At 35.8% G+C, this 20684-nt stretch overlaps 1 protein-coding gene across 6 annotated transcripts in view; it reads right to left on the bottom strand.

Moving 5' to 3' along the window:
- QKI (QKI, KH domain containing RNA binding) overlaps positions 1-20684 on the bottom strand; it is a gene marked incomplete at its 3' end in the record, with an annotated part of 143943 nt that overhangs the window by 11536 nt on the left and 111723 nt on the right. For 3 of the 6 annotated variants that reach the window (XR_013830744.1, XM_079939178.1, XM_079939181.1), the window contains exons 5-6: positions 2957-3044; positions 1217-1516 (exon numbers count right to left, since the gene is read on the bottom strand). Coding sequence is in view for 5 of the 6 variants with exons in the window: in XM_079939178.1 (XP_079795304.1) it covers positions 1217-1516; positions 2957-3044 (388 nt within the window). Of the gene's footprint in view, positions 1-1190; positions 1517-2956; positions 3045-20684 lie in introns of those variants that run through there. The other 3 variants (XM_079939179.1, XM_079939180.1, XM_079939182.1) reach the window with 3 other exon arrangements.

The raw sequence follows: 20684 nt of genomic DNA, 5'->3' as shown, positions 1-20684 counted from the left end.
GCAACAGAAACAGGCCTCTCATAAACAGTTCTATTGTATAATTCTGACCTATAATACTTTTTACAATGATTTAGAGATAAACAGAAAACATGTACAATAAAATGTATCTGCTCATGAAACAAAAGGCACCTGAGTGCATGCACACACACAGATAACATACAGAGCATCGTGGCTTTTTTTAATTGAACAATGAATTTTCAAGTTTAAATCTTAGTGTCCGGGTTCATTAAAGACTTTCATATTTTTAGAAATCAATATTAATGCTGGGAAAAAAAGAACTTAAAAGATCAAAGTCCTAAAAGTCAACAACATGCATGCAGCACCAAGGTCATATACAATTCAAGAAAAAAGAATTCAAATTCTGTCTGGTAAAACAAAGGGGCAGCCCGGAAACAGTTTGTTCCACATTGACTGGTCGTGTTAGAACAGCTGCTGTACTCTAGTCCTTCATCCAGCAAGTCAATGGGCTGAAATATCAGGCATGACTGGCATTTCAATCCACTCTATAAAAAAAAGGCATCAGTAATGTCTTTTTCAAGCACACCACTTTTTGTTCATGTAAAACCGAGCATTTATAGCATGATCTTAATTTTCGTCTCAAATGTGATTCTAATTCAGTGACTTGGTATTTACTTCATTCCATACTGTACTACTGAAATTAAGAGTGTCTCTTATGTTTAATATTAACTAGGACTTCAAAAGAGAAAAGCTGAAGAAAACTGAAGAATGCAACTATTGGTCCCTTTCATATTTTAAGTGATCACAAATATTAGAAAACACACATCAGTTTTAAAAATATCTCAAAAAACTTTCACATAGAAGTTTAAAATTTAGCTGACAAATAAATCTCCGACACAAAAGGAATCTAAAAACTGGGTGGTGGAGCTGATGAAGAGGATACGCCAATAGGTGGGATCTAAAACTCAGAATTGACCGCAATGATGTCAAAAATGTGAAAAGTATTTTCTGTTTAAAATGTTCATCTCAAATTTACCCAACCAAAGTGAATTTCAGTCACCAAAGTGAATCTGAATAAATTTAAGGTACAATTATTTACAGGAGGAAACCCTTATAAGAGGCTGAAATAGAACAAAATTTAGTTTTCAGTCTTTCTAACGTAAACTTGTCTCTCTAAAATGGATATATCATTTCAAAGTCTGGGGCAGCAGAAGTTATGAAGAAAAATGTCATTAACCATACAGGGAGAACAACTTACCTAATACACCGCTAGGTTCAATAGGGTACTCAAGGATCGATGTAGCTGGCGCCAACGTGTAGGGGTATTCATAGGGCGTGTAGATTAAACCAGCTTCGGGCCCTGGAGGGACTATCGCAGCAGCTGGGTGAGGAGTTCCGTTTGGCATGACAGCGGTCTGTATCTGTCTGATCAAAGGCATTATGGTAGGGCCAGCTGGCGTAGGGGTGCGCAGGGCAGCTGGCGGGAGAACGGGCGCAGGCCCCGTGATAACCCTTGGAGCGGCCTGGGCTGTGGCTGCAAGAGAAAAGGCAAGGGCTGCTACAGTGAAAGCGAAGAGATTGAGAAGGAGGCACAGGGACAGCCGAAGGCGAGACGTGGGAAACGAGAGGGCAGGGAAGGGAAGGAGAGAGCAGAGAAGAAGAAAAATAAAAGGAAATCGTTAGTACATGCGCTGGTCACACAGAAATGCCAAAGCACACCAACCAAATGCAAAACAGCTTCCCCTTCCCCAACGTGATTGAGAATAAATGTGCAAACATTAAAAAGCCACTGGGGGAAAAAAGAATGAGACCATTAAAACAGGTTATATTTACTTCATATATCGGATATATCTATGTTTTTAAGATTTCATGAGACTAATGGTGCATGCAGAAGCACAAGAAAAACACTTGCATTAAAAGATGTTAAAAAATACTTGGTAATTGGAGTCCACAGAAATACAGTTTTGGTATATTTCTAAAGAGTAGCTTCAGTTACAAATGAAGGAAAGCATAATTTTCATTGTATTAACTTAGTCAAATAACCAACAGTTATTAATTTCCTGCATCTGTAGGAATTAACTTCTTTATAGAAAAAACAATACAAAAAAATGTTACATTCCTAAACACATGACTATTAATGATATACTCCGTTTCATGAGTAAATTAAAGCCAACCATTTGTAAAAGTAACCACTCTAAACACACTAGGGTGCCTATATTTGGGAAAGTTGGCTATGTCTTTAAAATTCTATTTCTTTAAAAAAAATTAGTAATTTAAATGACATCATGTTCATATGAATGATGTGTAAAACTCAGATTGTCTCAAAATATAAATTTCACATTATTTCATTTTTAAATATAAAAAAGCAATCCTCTTACAGTTTATGAAAGCATGCACAATACATATAAAGGGGAAAATAGGATTAAAAAATAGTATCATCTACTGCTCTCTGTGAACTCACACATAAAATCAACAGAGAAAAAAATACTGGAGGAAAAATGTGCAAGCAAGGGGAAAGAATAGAAATCAACAGAAGAATCACTGCATTCAGATATATTCCAAATTAGCTTTTATTTTTTTTTAAATTTTGTCCTTTGCATAAATGTAACAACACTGCATTCAGATATATTCCAAATTAGCTTTTATTTTTTTAAAAATTTCGTCCTTTGCATAAATGTAACAAACTAGAAGTCTTAAATCTGTAAGTTAACAGAAAATTTCCCGAAACTCTTGAATTTAGAAGTTGAAATTTCATCAAAAGAATAAAAGAAAAGTTTGTAAACTCAAAACTTAGGCATGCTGGCATAAAATAAAATCAAGAGAGTGCCCTCAATTCTTGAAAGCAGTAAAAATGGGACAGTTAGTCCCATATCAAGTGACAGTTATTTCAACTCTTCACTTTGTTTAACTGTTCACGTATTGTGCTGCCAAAAGGGGAGAGGTCTGGGGACAAAACAGCTGTAACAGCTGTAGCTCTGAGCCTCAGTCTCATTCTTACGTGATTTAATGTTGGCATCTCTGTAGGTGCCATTGAGAATCGCAAGCTCCATCAGCTGCATCTTCTTCAGGCTGTCTTCTCCCTCCGCCTATACATGGAAAATACAAGAGCACTAAGCACTTGAAATAGTCCATACACATCACAGCCATATCTATGCACAAACCTTAAAATAGGTATCATGTGACTATAGCCATCTGTTTCAATCAGGGAAGAAAGATCAGGGAACCAAAAGGTGCTACATGCTGAAGCCCATTCTCAGTAATGGGATGTTGATACACAGGATACTCTCAACTGCTACCAGCTACATTCCTAAGGTAAGCTACACTGATTTATTAATGTTCTTCTAAAAAGCTTTACTTTTAAATGGGATCAATGGAAATATTAGGTAAATTAAATACAGTATAGTCTCTACAGTACCTATCACTCTGTTGAAGAGTCTAAAACTCAAATGTATTCATTAAAAGACAAAAAACAAACTGGGATTTTAAACATGTAAGATTTGACTGTGGTATGCAGGTAAGGAAATTTGTTTAATTCTCCCAAAAAGGAAAATTTAATAAAATCATAATCATAAGAATTTCTAAAATTTGTGTATATATTCTCGTTTCTTATGCCAACATCCCGCTCTCCCCTCAATTAGCAAATGCTATCAATTCTAAAGCAAATCCATCTTTAGGGGCATCTGATACACTGTCCAAGCCAAGAAAAACTTAGTAGTGAAATGGGGCACTATTAGTAATTATGCAACAGGCAAAACCCAGGGATGCCTCTGATCATCAAAATGGCCATTTCATTTACCTTGGATTTGCCCCACACCCTCTCCATTTACTGTTGTCACCCTTGCTCTTGTCATTATTGGTATATTACCAAAACTACTACAATAATGTGTTAATAGTATCTGTTCTCCAATCAATCTATGCACAATGGCCAGATTAACTGCCCAAAACAAAACTTTCATCTTAATGTTTCTTAACATTCTCATGTCTTAAAACCCTTCATGGTCTCTTGCCATCTAAAAAAATAATAATACATTTAAATTACCTATGGCCTGGCCCCAAACTATCTTCTCAAGTTAAATCAATCTATGTTCTTTACACATATCTTATATTATAAATCAAGCCAAATCACTCCGTTATTCATCTCTGTGCATATTCCTATTTCCTCCATCTTGAATGCTTCTCTGCACTCCATTCTACCCTTCATCCTTCTTTGCAAATCCTACTTCATCCCTGCAGACTTCAACCTAAGTGCTACCTTCTCAAAGGGCTATCCCTAGATCGTATTTTTCTGCCCTGAATTAGTTTGTTGTATATCACAACTACCAAGCAAAGAACAAGCTCCTAGAGAACAGAGCCTATTTCCTATTTATCACTGCCTATCTTCCCACTCATCCCATCTCCCCAAGTCATTTGCTAGGATTTAGTTTTTAAATGACTGGTATGAGAAATCTTTAACTGTATTTACAAATCTCAAATGTCTAAATCCTGCAGGATAAACTTCAGGAACAGAAAGATGAGGTTCATCCCTGAAGACGGTGGCAGAAATGGAACTATGTGCTGTTCACATATTTTATGCATTATCTAAGCCTCGGGACTTAATATTTCAAAGGAAAGTAACCCAATAATACATTTTTCTGATATAACATTGGTCCTTCTTGATTCAAGAAAGGAGCAGGTGACAAACTTCTCAGTCCTTTCCTATTACACAAAACTCTATCCCTGGCACTGTAACAGCACATGGGGCACTACAGTTTGTAACAAAGAGAACTGCGAAGTGGACTTCTAACAAACTACAAAGAATTTTTTTTAAGGTAAGTGAAAACATCATGAAGACTGATGTGCCACTGTCGGCATGTTCCACTGCCGACTTTTCGGTAACCTACTCTGCAGTAGCAGAAAATGGACAAGATACTCGCACTCTGTGGAATTGCTATTCCTTGATCCCTATGAACATGTACAGATGAATGAAAAAAAAAGAAGTAATATTATTTATTTGAAAGACACATTACTTGCTAATGATAAAAATAAGTAAGCAATGTCACTGGAAGAGAAGAATTAGAAATCTATTATGGGGCTTCCCTGGTGGTGCAGTGGTTAAGAATCCGCCTGCCAATGCAGGGGACACGGGTTCGAGCCCTGGTCCGGGAAGATCCCACATGCTGCGGAACAACTAAGCCCGTGAGCCACAACTACTGAGCCTGCATGCTGCAACTACTGAAGTCCATGTGCCTAGAGCCCGTGCTCTGCAACAAGAGAAGCCACCGCAATGAGAAGCCCGCGCACCTCAACGAAGAGTAGCCCCCGCTCGCTGCAACTAGAGAAAGCCTGTGTGCAGCAACAAAGACCCAATGCAGCCAAAAATAAATAAAATAAATTTACAAAAAGAAATCTATTAGGATAAAACTGCATAAACTTGTCCACTGAAAACTAGTGATACTAAAAATTAAAATTTGCCACATCGTTTCAAACCCAAATCTATGTGTAACAGAATACCAAAGTAAGTATATAAACTATACTCTATATAAACAGAAAGAAAAGCAACAGGTATACCTTCAGTCACCTTCCACAAGAAAGTGGTACACATTTGAAAACGTCAGAAATGTAAGAAGAAATAAAGATGAAAGAAGAAGTGAGGTGACACAATGCCTCATACACAGTGCTGTACAAAGAAGAGGAGCTAGAACACGTTTTCACTGAACAGCTTCTTTCGGATAACAAAATAACCACACTCATTAGCTGGTGATGCAGTAAAACTTGGGAGGAAGGCAAAGAAGATGATGGAAGAAATACATGTGTGCATGTGCAGGGCCTGTGCATACATGTGTGTGCCTTTTGCAGGGTACAGGAAATGAAAAACTGATCTAGTGACATCAACAGAGGAGGATAAAAACCAGAGCAGCACAGCTTTCACTAGGTGGTGTCAGTGAAGTGTGTCATAATGACACAGTTGCTGGAGGCCACCAAGACTTACAAGTTACGAATTACAGTATGTACACTGAATTATATCACATTATGGCAGGCTATACTAGTATCTCCTAGCAGAACACAGAATTTAGTCGGCAAAGCTGGAATTTGAACCTGGTGGTCTCACTCCAGAACAAGCTTCTCTCTTCCATCCTCACCACTCCTACCCACTCTGCACTCACAGGGCATGACGTTATGTGTCTCAAGAGACAACTATGGACATTTGGGTGGCTCTAGTTTTGGGATATTGTGAATAATGCTGCTATGAAAATTCTCCTACAAGGCTTTTTTTGTGAACATAAGTTTTTATTTTTCTTGGATAATTACCTAGCGGTGGAACTGCTGGGTCATGAGGTAAATGTATTTTGCATGGAAAACATTACGTGAAGATTATCAAAACACTGTAACACATTTATCTTTGAAATATAAGTTTAAAAATATAACAAACATTGATAACTTCTCTACAGGTCCACTGCCCTGCATCTAAAACCTGTGACATCAGAAGTGTTTTGAGAACTTTTCAGATTTGTAGAAAAATAATATACCAATGATTATATAACATTCCCAATGGGTCTGGTGGAATACTTCAGTAATCCAAACTATAACAAACATAAAAATACTTAAACTAAGTGGGATTAAAAAGACTATAAACACACTTTTCTGGACTTTTTGGGGTTTGCAATTATGGATGACAAATTATGGATCTGTATAAATATATATAATTTATGCATGTATTACTTAATATACAGCTATGTTATCAGCTATATTTAACAGCTATGTTAAAAGTGATAGAAATAGATCATGGTTAATATTGGATCAGAGTAACATGGTTTTAATGTTTTAAAGTAGAACAATTTATATACTGTTCTACTACCTTATTAGAATTAGATATTAGATCTTCATCATTTAAGCATTTATACTGCATAACAGATCTATGGCATTGGTACTTTATTATCTCGGAGGCTCAAAAAGATTAGGTAGCTCACCCAAGGTTATACAAGGTCACAATGCAAAACCAGCTTTCAAACCAGAGTACCTGATCCAAAGTCCTCATTACCTTCTCCAATGTCATGCACGGTGACTTAAAGTGGAAGCACTTTTTGAATTCATCAAAGAATTCACGTAAGAAATGAAGAAAATTATGTTTATTTGGTATTTTAAAATCTATAAAGTACACATTAAAAAAACCCCCACTACAACAGTGTAATTAAGTACAACGGAGCTAAAACAAATGTTTATTTCCAAATAATTAAAATGTCAACTAACACAATAATCTGAACCACTGCCTGTAATAAAAGCCCAAACTTTCCAGCTTAGCATTCAAGGTGCTGAACAACTTCTATGCAGCCCTATTTGCAAATGTTTTGCACTAGTCAAAATCATCTGTCCACTGTCCCCTAGAATATATACTTTGTGCTTTTCTGCCTCTAAGTTAGACAAGATCTTTTCTAGCAGCATGCTGCGTATGCCTCTTTTGAGAGCCCAGAGATAGATCACTGGCCTCTCCAGAGTAGCCTTTGCTAATCATTCCCACAGATAATGATATCACTTTCCTAAATTTATGCTACTCCTTTTGGGGAAATCAATCATATAGAGCCATGTGTTATCTCTTCTTTTCTATTTTTTCATGTTGTTTTTAGGAAATTTCTTACGTGACCTGTAGGCATGAATCAACTAATAACCAATACACCAGTCTTCTTTTTGCCTCCAATACCTTGCAAACATGAACTTACTCAATACATTTAAAAAAAATGGATTCTTACTTTTCTATAAATTTGAAGTAATGAGTAGAAAAGGTTTTCCAACATTAAAGTACATGACTTAATTCACTTGGAGAACAGGGCTGAGCAAACAGTAAAGAGAAAACAAAAGAGTGACCACAGTTTATAAACAGTTTTAATACCAATCATCGCCTGCATCTGCCCTGTCAACTAAAGAAAACTCTGACAAAGAACTTAAGGACTTACACTTAAATACAGGGTTTTATACAGGACAGTGACATAACAGCATGTCTTTAAAGGCTTATTCTGGTATTTTGTGAATGGACTGTTGGGGGCTCAAGTATGATTAAAGAGACCCAGTCACAAGCTTTAATCCAGTCCAGGTGACAGAAGAAGAACTGGACTGGGGTGGAAGTAACACAGACAGAAAAAGTAAGTTAACTTTACAGGACCTGATGACTGACTAGATATAGGGGGCGAGGAAAAAGGAGACATTAAAGAATGATGAGATTTTTGGATCAAGCAATAAAGGAGATAGTGACTCCATTTAATGAGAAGACAAAGGCTGAGTGAACTTCCAAAAGTTCTGGTTGAAAATATTATGCTTGAAATGCTTATTTTAAACACCCCAGTGGAGATGTCAGGGAGACAGCTGAATAAGAATCTGAGGTCTACTTTTCAACTTAGCCTATAAAAAGCGAGTAGAAAAATTATCTCCCACACCATTTTCAGAACATTTTTCTCCAAGATGATACAGCAATTATTAAATTTCAAGCTGACCTGCTATATGCTTTCAAATGCTGGGTCTAGAACTCTATATAGTTCTATATCTTCTAGGCCAGCTGGTTTGTTAGGCTCTATCCAAGTGAGGGGCATTAAAGTGAGAATGAAGAGCTGGCTGAGGGGAGAAGGAACGCCGCTCCCTCCGGCACCAGCTGTTCTCAGCTCTGCACCTACCTTGCCAGGGGCAGCTGTTTGCAGGCCCCACACTCCTCTCCCGGTGCTTCTAGAACCAGCTTCGCCGAGCATCCCCAGCCCTCAGCCACAACCAGTGTAGCCACTCTTCTGAGCTACTGAGATTCTATCACCAGCCAAGTGGCACCACTTTGTCAGAGGTTCTCCCTCTGCACAGAACTTTCTCAAAATGTCTTAAGATCTAATAACAGTACCATTTTCTCTCTTATCTCCCAGCCCTGGTATAATAGCTGCTTCCCGGAGTTTCTAAATCTGAATTACACTCTTATCTCCTTTCTCCGTTTTTAGTTCTCAACACCCACTTAACCAATAACTTTATTAATTCTCTGTTGAAATACCTAGTGTGGTTTCTGTTTTCCTGATAAAGAATTGGCTCCCCAGCACTGCTTCATCAGAATCTGAATTTCCCCGCCTGGCATTTATGGCCACATCAGCTTCCTCTCCTTTTATATCACCAACTTCATTCTGTGTCAAAAATCTAAGTACACTCTATGATGATCTGTTATTTCTTTAGATTATTTAAAGGTTCCTTGATTCATGTTCCTTCCTATTCCCAGTCTTCACTGTTCAGTTAACAGAGGCTAATGAGCACCTACTATGATGCAGATACTCTGCTAATGAGTCCAACACACCAAAAAAATGATATTCACAGATCGAAGTACATTAGAGAAATTCCCAGAATCGTTACAGAAATTCAATATCGAAAAGATGTATCGGAACTGCTATACTTAGGTGGAGAGGCAAAGTCAAATTAACGTCATTACTTCACTTGGGCAATCGAGCCTGCTCATCTTTTACAAAGCAAGCCCTTAGTTCAAATAGTATGCAAAAAAGGCCGTTTCACTGAAAAATCCGTGGGTCAAAATGTTAGAGACACAGTAAAGGGGAAAGAAATCTTGTCATGTATTTTTCTATTTCCCATTAATTACACTATGCAATATACTCTGATTTAATCACAATACCTGGTTCAGCAGCAACAACTTAACACAGATAAAGCAAGGTAACGCAGAGAAAAAGCATGAGGCATTTTATTTAATCAGAAAAGCTTAAAACACTCAAACACACACACTCACTGACAAACACATATACAAAGCTCCATACACTACATAAACTACATTTTATAAAACTAACAAACACTTTTACCTTAGGGTAATACATTCTGTCTTTTTTTGACAAGCTATAAACAGATTCATCTCAAAGCAGTGATGATCTCGGAAAAGAAAAGCCACGTCTACTAGAAAGCATTTATTCCTTTCTATGTGAAATATAGTATGATACAATTTGAAATATTTTCTATAGTAAGCTTAATAGAAATGACAAACTTTTGAAAGATTTCTATGATCCACAACTCAGGCTACATACTAGTATTAGTAATAAATAAATAATGATAGTAGATATAAATAATGATAGCAGATATAAAAATAAACATAAATAATGATAGAGCCACATCATTATTTTATAGGAAAAAACAAAAGACCTCTAAAGTTGACTGTATTGTAGGTGGACTTTATCAAACTATATGGCTGGGGCAATAGAAGAAAGGATAACTACAAATTGTGAGCTTAAGAGAGCCTTATCCTATAGCAGAAGATGAAGAGTGAGAACCTGAAGACAGGGTCTAAAAATCTATTTGCTGTGAGAGGTATACAAGAGGAGTAGGCAAAAATATACTATGACAGAAGCTGACACAGGGTGTAGTGGAAGACCAGATGAAAAAGTATGGGGAAAGAATCACAAATCACTTTAAGGATCTGATGATAACCACGGACTGTCTAGAATACATACAACGGTATACAGACAAAATGTGATGCACAATTGTAGGGGGTTAACCATGAGAACTAAACTCACCTATGAGTATCTGTGTTAGAACTACTAATTCACCCCAAATGGTCTTGAAAGACTTCCAGTATAATGTCAATCTTCTACAGGGACTCTTTAAAGTAACCCATTTTTCACTAGGAGATATTCATTATATTTCTGAGCCATCAAGCACAGTCTAATGACCTCAAAGGAGAGCAGAGGCAGAAAGCTACTTGGTCCTTAGAGCAATCTGAAGTCACCGCTGCCAGTTTTCCTTATATTCAAACTATTTTTGGATATAATCATTATGGTGACACACCTGAGGCCTTTAATTTTGGTCGACTCCCACCTTAACTTTTTTTCTTTGTTGCTTCATAAGCTATCTAAAGGTATACCTTCATTATAAATAGTTGACTAAAACTTTGAACTAAATTAAGGCCAAGGGAAAACAAAGCAGGGAAGGCAGAAAGGTTGGTAATTTCTTCAAATGCCAGCTGGCAGCATCTGACCTCTCTGACGCACAGGAGCAGCAAAGGCAGTGAAGGCAGATCAGACTGTCTTTTGCACTATAATTTTTGTTGCAGATTGTCGAGACATTTATCAGTTTTCCTTGGTCGGAAAAAAATAATTAAGCTAATTAAGTATTTCATTTTTTAAAAGACTTTTTTCCCCCTGGGATTTGAGTAACAGTTTCTATTTTATCTGTTTATAAAGAATTTAACCTTCCTTATCTCATTTAATCCTCTTGATAACTCTGTAAGGTATATAACACAAGTATTATCTCTTCCACTGGCTGCACTTTAGGGTAAAATTAAACAAAAGATAGGAATTCAGCTGCCATGTGAAAAAAGCACTTGAATACTTCTTATGCTCAGCCATCCCGTGAGAGTGAGAAAGCCATGTTCGCTTTAGTCACACTTGAAGAACCAAATAACAATAAATAGAATTTGGAATGTAAACAACACATTCCTTTAGGGATGAAAAATATTTTACCTCTGAAGTAAGTTGCAAATACTCTCCTATTTCTTAAGTGGGAAGCTATCTACATAGCAATCTAAAAACCTCATTTTAAAGCAGGCATAAAATAAATCAGGGAAAGTTAAGTACAGCAGTTGACTGAACTTGCCTTAGAAAACTTTTCTTCTATAGCAAGACCAATTGTGAGTGGAACAGCTGTTGTGCTAGAGTACACCATACCTTAGAGGAAAGCAATCTAGGAAGTTCCTCTACTTAAGAGATTTGAACCTTATTAACTTTTACAGTAAACCAATAAAACCACTCTCCTTAAGCAAGCTGATTATGCATGGTCATTTTGGGTTTGGGCTCTTCCTGTATTCTTTGTGGCTGCTATGTTTACCCTGTATTTTGAGGCGTTTTATGAACAGTAAAAATCACACCGTATCCAATAATGAACCCATAAACGTTTAGTAACATAAAATTATCAATAGAAACAAAACTGAAAAGTGGTGAAAAAAATATAAATGCCAGAAAGCATTGTAAAAAACCCAAGAGTTCTTTCTTCAAAGAGCAGATGGAACTTACTGTAAGTCATAGATGACAGTTGTGTGTTGCGACCTCAAGTCTTGGCTGAATGTTTAAATGTACATAATGTCAACAGATGTGCTGGGAATGGAACAGGTATGTTCAGGCTGCCAAGGAATTCCCTGTAACACCTGATGAGTTCATCAAGGAAGGGAGGCACTGACTTCCCTGTCGGTTCAGTGGTTAAGACTCTGTGCTTCCAATGCAGGGGGCATGGGTTCCATCCCTGGTCAGGGAACTAAGATCCTATATGTGGCACGGTGTAGCCAAAAAAAAAAAAAAAAAAACACACAAAAAAACAGGGAAGGGAGACACCTGCCTCAATAGATTTCTTTCCAAACACACTAAACTGATCTATTTTGTAAAAGGTACCAATGATATACCACCAAGGAGGGAGAAAACAGTACCATCTTAAGCTACCAAGGACAGAATCATTAGTCTAAACTGTTTAGTAGGATATACCCAGGAACTGAAAGCAGAAAACACTGAAGTCACTGGGACTTACAAACAAATTGACTTAGGTATTGTCTTTTCAAATCTAGGTGCTTCTATGTTGCTTTAAAATTGTATTTTAAAATTACCCATAATCTACCGCTCTAGGAAAACAGCATTTTTATTCCCACATGTCTTATTATGAATGGAATTTTTCCTTTAATATTTGTTATTCAATTTTATATCTTACTATTTTTATGAAATATTCTACCAACATTTTTTGTATTATAGTCCTTGAAATTCTAAAACATTATATTCATTATATAAATGTTTACTGAAACACTATCTCTTGGACAGGTTTTATTAACTAACGAATAGTTTGCCCTCTTGGAAACTGGTGGTGGGCGCGGGGGCAGGGGGACTGGGGAAAGGAACTGGAAGCAGAATATTAAGCAGTGAGAACTGACTGACAATAAGGACCTTCCAGAAACACACTGCAACGGTGCTGAATGAAGTTTGGGCTGGTGATGAACAGGGAGGGAAGGCTTTGGGGTATCGTTACATAATAATATAACAATTTGAGACCTAAATGATGAGTGAGAGTTAGAGGGGAGAAAGAATGAAGTTGGTTCTGAAAAAAAGAACATGTTCAAAAATTTAGAATCAAGAGTATGAAATAAATAGTAAAGCTGGTAAGGTAATAAGTCATGCTCAAGCAACTGGACGTACTTCTTGGGAGTAATTAGAAGTCATCCAAGTGTTTTAACCTAAGGAGAATCATGATTAGATTTCTATTTTAGAAGCATCACCCTAGCTTCAATAAGGAGAATATTTGGAAAAATACAGCAAGATCATCAAGATTAAGAGGCAATTACAGGTTCCTAATCCAGGCAACACATAACGCTATCTGAACTGAGGTAATTCCAGTGGGGATGGAGAGACAAGAACAGAAGTGAGAGATGGTGAGAGGGTAAAACCAACTGTATGTGTGGTCAGGTGGTGTTTAACGGTTCCCTAGCGCTCAACATTAACCTTCTGTTTTATAAAGAATTCTGTTATAATAAAATAGATAACTAATAAGAACCTGCTGTATATAAAAAAATAAAATTCAAGAAGAGAAAAAGAAAACTGTTATAAATTGCTCTCCTGATGGGGGACTACTTCTTTTGAATAAATACCATGAAGATGAATTGCATTTATTTAATCCCCTCTTCATTCCAGAAGATGCACACAACGTTAAACTATGTCCTAAAAAGGCTTTTCTAATGTACATGGTTACACAAAGGTATGGGTATTCATTTTATGGAACCTTCAATAACCTGGTTTTATTTTTTAGAATATCTAAACAAAACAATTGCTAACCAAATGGGAATAATGCCACTGAGTTCCTTGAACAATTCCTTCAAATTGGGCTTTTTCTCAGGCATTAGAGAGCTGTGATTTCCCCACTTTTTTTCCCATGAAAACTGACCATCTGCTAAGATTGTTACAAAAATATTGCAGTTCACTAAAAAGGTTATGTATAAGGTAAACTTGATGATCACTTTTTCTGTGCCTGGCAGCATTCACCTGACAAGCTAGCCCAGTAACAACAAAGAAAGATGAGGGAGTACGAATATTGCTTGTTTTGATTGCTTTTGTGTGTGTATATGTGTGTGTGTGTGCGCGCATGTGCATGTAAAATATATATGTATGTATCACATGTATGTACAATATATAGTTCTTAAAAGTTACTTGTACTTTAAGTTTTCTTTCTTTTAGTATGGAAAATACCAGACATATATAAAATTAGTATACTCTTAAATATGTTAGATTCCATTAGCAGATTTTATATTTCAAATACTTCTAATTTACAAAAATCAGTACCTAAAATTGGGTTCATGTAAAAGATGTATGCTTTATAAAGAATTTGCTGTAATGCATTTCTTTAATTTAGGAATACCCACAAAGGACTGAGTGGTTCAAATACACTTTAATTGGCTTGTAACTATAGTCATGATCAAATCTAAGAATCACTGCTTTACTTGGTTTTTAAACTACAGAAGTATTTCTTCTCCTCAACAAGCTCTAGTGCTTCAGTTTTGTATGATTATTTTGAGGGATGGCACAATTCTTACCACTGGTATTAATATACAGACAGAAAATGGTATTTTTTCTAACATGAGTTTTCATGATAAGAAATGAAAATAGAAAGCAATGAATTAGAGAATAACATACATACAGACAAAGCCGCTATTGGTAAAAATTTGATCGACGTTCCATAGGCAAAAGGAACTTTATGTTGGGATGCTCGATGCTTTAGATATTTGGTATAAATACTTAAGGAATAATTTGCTAATTGTAAAAAGGCAATGGCTCTGGTTCCAGAGTTAGAAGTAAATCAACTCTGGATCTGTCCTGTTATAATTTGGGTCTACAGTACCAGATTTATAGCTTTTTCAAAAATCTTTTGATTACTGAAATTCTCACAGGAAAAAATAACTTTGTTATTGCAAGTTTGAAATTCTCCTAATTTCCCATGAAAAACCTTTTATAAATCAAAGGTTTTTTTTATAACCAAAGTTTTGATTGTTTATTATTTGGAGCACACCTCTTCATTTGTTGCAGAACAGACTAGACTGCATACCTTAATTTCAAAAAACAACTATATTATTAGGTTCCTAGTATCTATAATACTAATAAACATTTGTTCAATGAACATAAGCAGATGCTTAACACACCTGTCAAAACAGTAATGTGTTAGAGATTAAAGAAGAATAGAACTTTTTCTTTAAGAGGTTATGAATAACAAAGTGAAACACTACTACTATTGCATATTAATATGTACTTGTTTAAAAAACCTGACAAGTACTGTGTAGTGTTTTCAGGGAAAAAGTTTCCTATTTGCTGGTCTTTCACTGGAAGTTTTAAATCGTGGAGTATTTAAGAGAAAACTTTCTGGTGGTTTTTTCCTGAGCCTTTTCCCATCGTAGTTTCTACTATGAAACCTACTATCCACTTCCTCCACTTCCAATCCAGAGATCACTATAATACACCAAATAAACAAAGAATGTTCTGGGACCTTTAAGTTATTTAATATAGGGGGGACTATAAGTGGGTAAAGGAGAAACAACATGAAACAAAGTTAGGTACACGCCAGCTGGAGATGAGCTATGATGCCATGCTGAACAGTTTTCATTTTTACCATGCCGTGACAGAAAGCCACTGCAAACGTGTAACAGGGAGTGTGACGGTGCTTCTATGTATTAAAAAGAGAGCTCTGTGGAATCTAAAAAACAAAACAAATGAACAAACATAACAAAACAGAAAGAGAGTTACAGATACTGAGAACAAACAGGCGATGCAGTGGCAGAAAGAAATAGGTGAGGGCGATTAAGAGGTACAAACTTTGAGCTGCAAAATAAATGAGTCCCAGGTATGAAATGTACAGTATGGGGAATACAGTCAATAACTATGTAATGTCTTTGTGTGGTGACAGATGGTAACTAGACTTATTGTGGTGAACATTTCGAAATGTATAGAAATATCAAATCATTATGTTGTGTAACAGGAACTAATATAAGATGGTAGGTCACTTATACTTCAAAAAACAAACTCATAAAAAAAAAAAAACTCATGGAAAAAGAGATCAGAGGCGGGGTGTAGGGGAAGGGGGAACTGGATGAAGGCAGTCAAAAGGTACAAACCTCCTGCTATAAGATAAATAAGTACTAGGGATGTAATGTACAACATGAAAAATATAAATACTGCTGTATGTTATATATGAAAATTGTTAAAAGAGAAAATCCTAAGAGTTCTTCATCACAAGGAAATATATTTTCCTGTTTATTTAATTCTGTATCCGTATGAGACAATGGGTGTTCACTAAACTTATTGTGATAATCATTTCATGATGTAAGTCAAATCATTATGTGTACACCTTACAGTGCTGTATGTCCATTATATCTCAACAAAACTGAAAGAAGAAGAAAAGGACAGGAAAAAAGAGAGTGAGCTCTAGCTGCAACTAGGAGGGAGTACCAGTGGATCTAGCCCAATAGTGAAAACAGAAAAGGTTAAGAGTCACGTGCTATTAAGAGGCAGAAGCCGAACTTGATGAGGAAGTATGTGGAAAGGAGTGGGGGCCTGGGGGAAAGCAGAGGTGGAATGAAGGACATATGACTTCCAGGCAACTAATGTCATCCACACAGAGAACACAATGTAGCAATCACTGTATGAGGAAGACAGGGAAGGATGTGATTTTACTTTTGGAAATGTTATGTTTGAGATGCCTATATGTCATCCATGGGGAGGTGCTGAAAAGACTGGTGATCTGGAGTTCAAGATTAAAAGCATAATAAAAAATGATCACTATGGCAGTGGTCCTTGGAGGTATGGTTACTGATGAGACTGCCCAAGAAAAACAAATTAGAGAGATCACTCTGGGAAGTATCCACCTTTAGTGAGAGCATGACATTTCTGAAGAACAAGTATCAAGTGATCAAATAAGTAATTGGGAAACTCATTAGTTTTGTCCTATTCTCATTTATGTTACTAAATCTAAATCTTTCTGTGTATTGAAGTCTTGGTTTCTAGCCTGGTAAACAGCAGTTTCTCAGTAGAAGTTTGTGAACTGAACTGCTTCTGACAGTCACTAAGTGCGTCTTTTAATTTCTACACGTACGTTATAACTCCACAGGTGCTACACTCAGTAATCAAGGTATTTTATTTAAACAGAGCATATTGCCACCATTCACAGAATTCATAAAATAATACCACAAAGTAAGCGAATTCATGAATCTGATAACTTGCTCGGAGATATTATATTCTACAAAGAAGTTTAGCAAAAATACTGATGCTATGACAGTTTAATGGCATAACTTTAAAAACAAATCAATTTATATTTAATTTATACATTAAAGATTATTTTTTCTCCACAAAGGCATTAAAGGTTAAGAGAATAAAAAACAAAAGACATCTACTTACATAATCCTGCAATATAGGCTTCAGAGTAATTCCCATAAAGGAGAAGTCTTATTATTAATAAGTATCACTTTTGAAATTAAATGTTCAAAATTCAGCTATCGAAAATACAGAAGAAAATTCAAGCCATGAGATGAGCTACCAAATAAGTTTACCTGAGACAGTCTTAATACTAAAATGCTCATCTGAATCATTAATATACTACTAAAATCTCATAGTGGTAGTTAATCTGAATTCTACTTATAAATGTAACACTAAAACATTTGAAATGTCAAGAAAAATTGAGTATAAGGGTCAAAAAATAAGAGCAAGTTAAATAAAATATGGGGCATTTGGTTTTCTTAACTTTTTTTGTCAATCCAATTTCAAAGTACATTAATACAAAGTGAATGGATTACAAATGTTTCACCTATATAGAAGGAACATGATGCTACTTACCAACCATCAGAAGGGCATGCAAACAAATTAAAGGGATGCATGAAAATAATTGAACTGAAGAAGACACACTGAGCAATCACCCACCTATTTTTTTCTATTAAACAACTTGAATTCTTTAATAAAAATATTTATATTTTAAATTAATTTTAGAGATTTGTGTAGAATACCATACACTTAATAGGGAAATAGAGAAAAAACTAAACTGCATTATCCCAGCCAGTGAGCAGCATATTTAATCATGGAATAGAAACATTAATATTTAAGAACAAACAGGTACAAGCAAGAATAAGATGTTATATAACAAATTCAACATGCAAATTCTGAGGGATGCATGGAATACAAGATTAAAATGGAAGAACTTCCTATATAAACTGCAAAAATATTTCTTCAGGAATAAACATACGTTGCCCTATTATTCTAAGCCCAGATCCCCTGTTTTATGTTTGCAACACCTCACATTCCGAGTTGTAAGCCATCTACACTGCCGATCCCCACAAAATACTGTATTTAGAAAAGCTACCCCTCAATGAATCCTTATACGAACAAAAAGGAAGATGTTTCTCAAAGCCTTTATTTATGAGAACTTGTAGATAAGACATATTTTATTATTATCACCAAGAAACTTCATTAAACTGAAGCCTCAAGTTTGGGGAAAAGCCTCTCTGATCGTTTTAAAAAGCCTGACCCACCTCCAGACAACATTATGGCTGAACGGTAGTAAAGAGAGCTCATAGAGCTGCTCAGTGATTCACAAAATTTTGGTTTGATAGTGAGTGAAGTCTTAAAATCTACACTTTGTCACACTTTCTTAATTTAACCTGTCTGTATGGATTGCTGTCTATCCAAAGATACAGCGCTTTTAGTTATTTGTGAAAATTCTAGTTGGAACAATGTTCCTGTGACTGGCCTAATGCAGAATAAATGACACAGCTACAATTCTGGTGAGGTATACAAAGAAACTGATATAAAATTGAATTAAATTGTCCCACTCTGGAAGAAAAAATTAATCAGCACATTTCAATTTCTGCAAATACTTTTCTTTCTCATCATGTTTATCAAGCAGTATACACCCACTCCCATCAGAGTACCTTACACTTAAGCATGTAACATGCTAACGCCATTTTGATTCCAGGAGTTCTGGACTTCTATGATGGTCTTTGTATTCTAAATTTAAATGTGATTTTTCTAAAGTCTTCCCTGTCACTGGGTCTAGTTTTATTGATTTATTAAGGTTCAACAATAATCTTAGAAATACAGAATTTGAATCAGACTACTACTTTGATAATTATACCTTAAGTAGTAATACATAAAAATTTATTTATTGTACTTTAAAAATATTTATTTTATACTTTCTCATCGGAATTGAACAATCATTCCGCATTCCTGCATCTCCTTGTGAAACATTTTTGAAAAATTCATCTACATTTACAGGCTACTAAGGTTAGCAACAACCAATTTTTCACTTTCCTTACAAAACTTTAATCTAGTGACTTGAAAATGTTAACAGACTTCCCCCCAAAGAACTTATTCATTACGTGAGAATATTTTACAGTCTCAAAAATTTTAATACCTAAATTTCACTAAGTTTTTTCTGGAGGGTGGATATAAACCGCCAATGCAAGAACTATTATTATTACTGATAACTTGAGGAAGCATAAGTGATGTTCATCACCGGAGGCATTTACAGCAGCATTTTCTCACTAAAAAGTCATTCCACTAAAAACCCAGTTCTTCTGAGAGACAGGGAAAGCCGAAGCTCTCTCTGCCAAGTATTTACATGCAACCTGAATAATCCAGTTTACGAGTATAAGTACCTTACTTGTTTTCCAAAAAGCTTTAAATGTTCACCTCTGTGAGACAAATGTGACAAGTGTAAGATATATATTATGTGCACTAAGCAAAATTAATCTTAAGTTAATGTTTATTAAAACAAAACAATCACTTTAATAGCATTATTTGAAGATACACTTAATTTAGGAAGGCAAATTTATGTCTAGAGTTGTCACTTTTTTTCCTCCAGAGATCTGGAAGAATATGTCTTTTCTTAAATGTGCTTACTGTACTATATTTAGTGAAAAGACAAGCCATAGTAATCGGATCATCTGCGTGGAAGCATGGATCAGCTTATTCACATGAAGAATTTAAGAAGCTATCAGCCTTCTATACAGTCCTGCCTGTATGAGAGGAAGCAAGGACTGGCTGCTTTCAAACCTGTAATTTATGAGTTTATTCAAACCCGCCAAATTGCTTTACGTAAACGCCTCTCACATTTAAAAATTCCCATGGCAACTCATTTAGTTTGGCAGACAGGAAGACCCAAATTCAATCCTTTTATCCTGCAGCTAAACCATTACAATGGTAATTCTGCTCTGACACTCTGAAGAGACTGCTAATTACTGTACTCTGGGTCCCTAGACAGTTCTCCCATCCAGATTAAAATAGTTGTGCAAGGCAGAAAATGGTAGCAACACCCTCTTTACATAAGAGAGATGCTCTCTCACATTACAGCTCTATCAAGGGGCAAGTGCATTACAGCTAGATGTCTTTTAATGTATCTTTTAATACCTTACCTTCTTTCCCAATAACATGAAAAGGAGGGAAATCATACCACAGATTTCAATTACTGATCCCTTGGTCAAGAACTAAATGCAGGGCCATCAGTTCATTAACAATCCAGTTTAATACTTGAACTCCAAGATGAGACTACACTATCTCCAGAGTCATTACCTCTCTTCCTATCTTACTCTTTAATTCTTTTCATTTATTTTCTGGTGATAATTAATACACAGTTACCTATGAGTCAAATGGTGATAGTACTAGAAGAAACAAATCTCTGGGAAACATGAAAAGCAAACTTAATAAAAAATTATTTTGTGAAGGACCCTTCACTTTTCA

The sequence above is a fragment of the Stenella coeruleoalba genome, assembly GCF_951394435.1.
Source record: "Stenella coeruleoalba genome assembly, chromosome: 12".
NCBI classification, from domain to species: Eukaryota; Metazoa; Chordata; class Mammalia; order Artiodactyla; family Delphinidae; genus Stenella; species Stenella coeruleoalba.
Note: the sequence above shows the minus strand (reverse complement) of the source record. Positions and strands in the feature narration are given on the sequence as shown.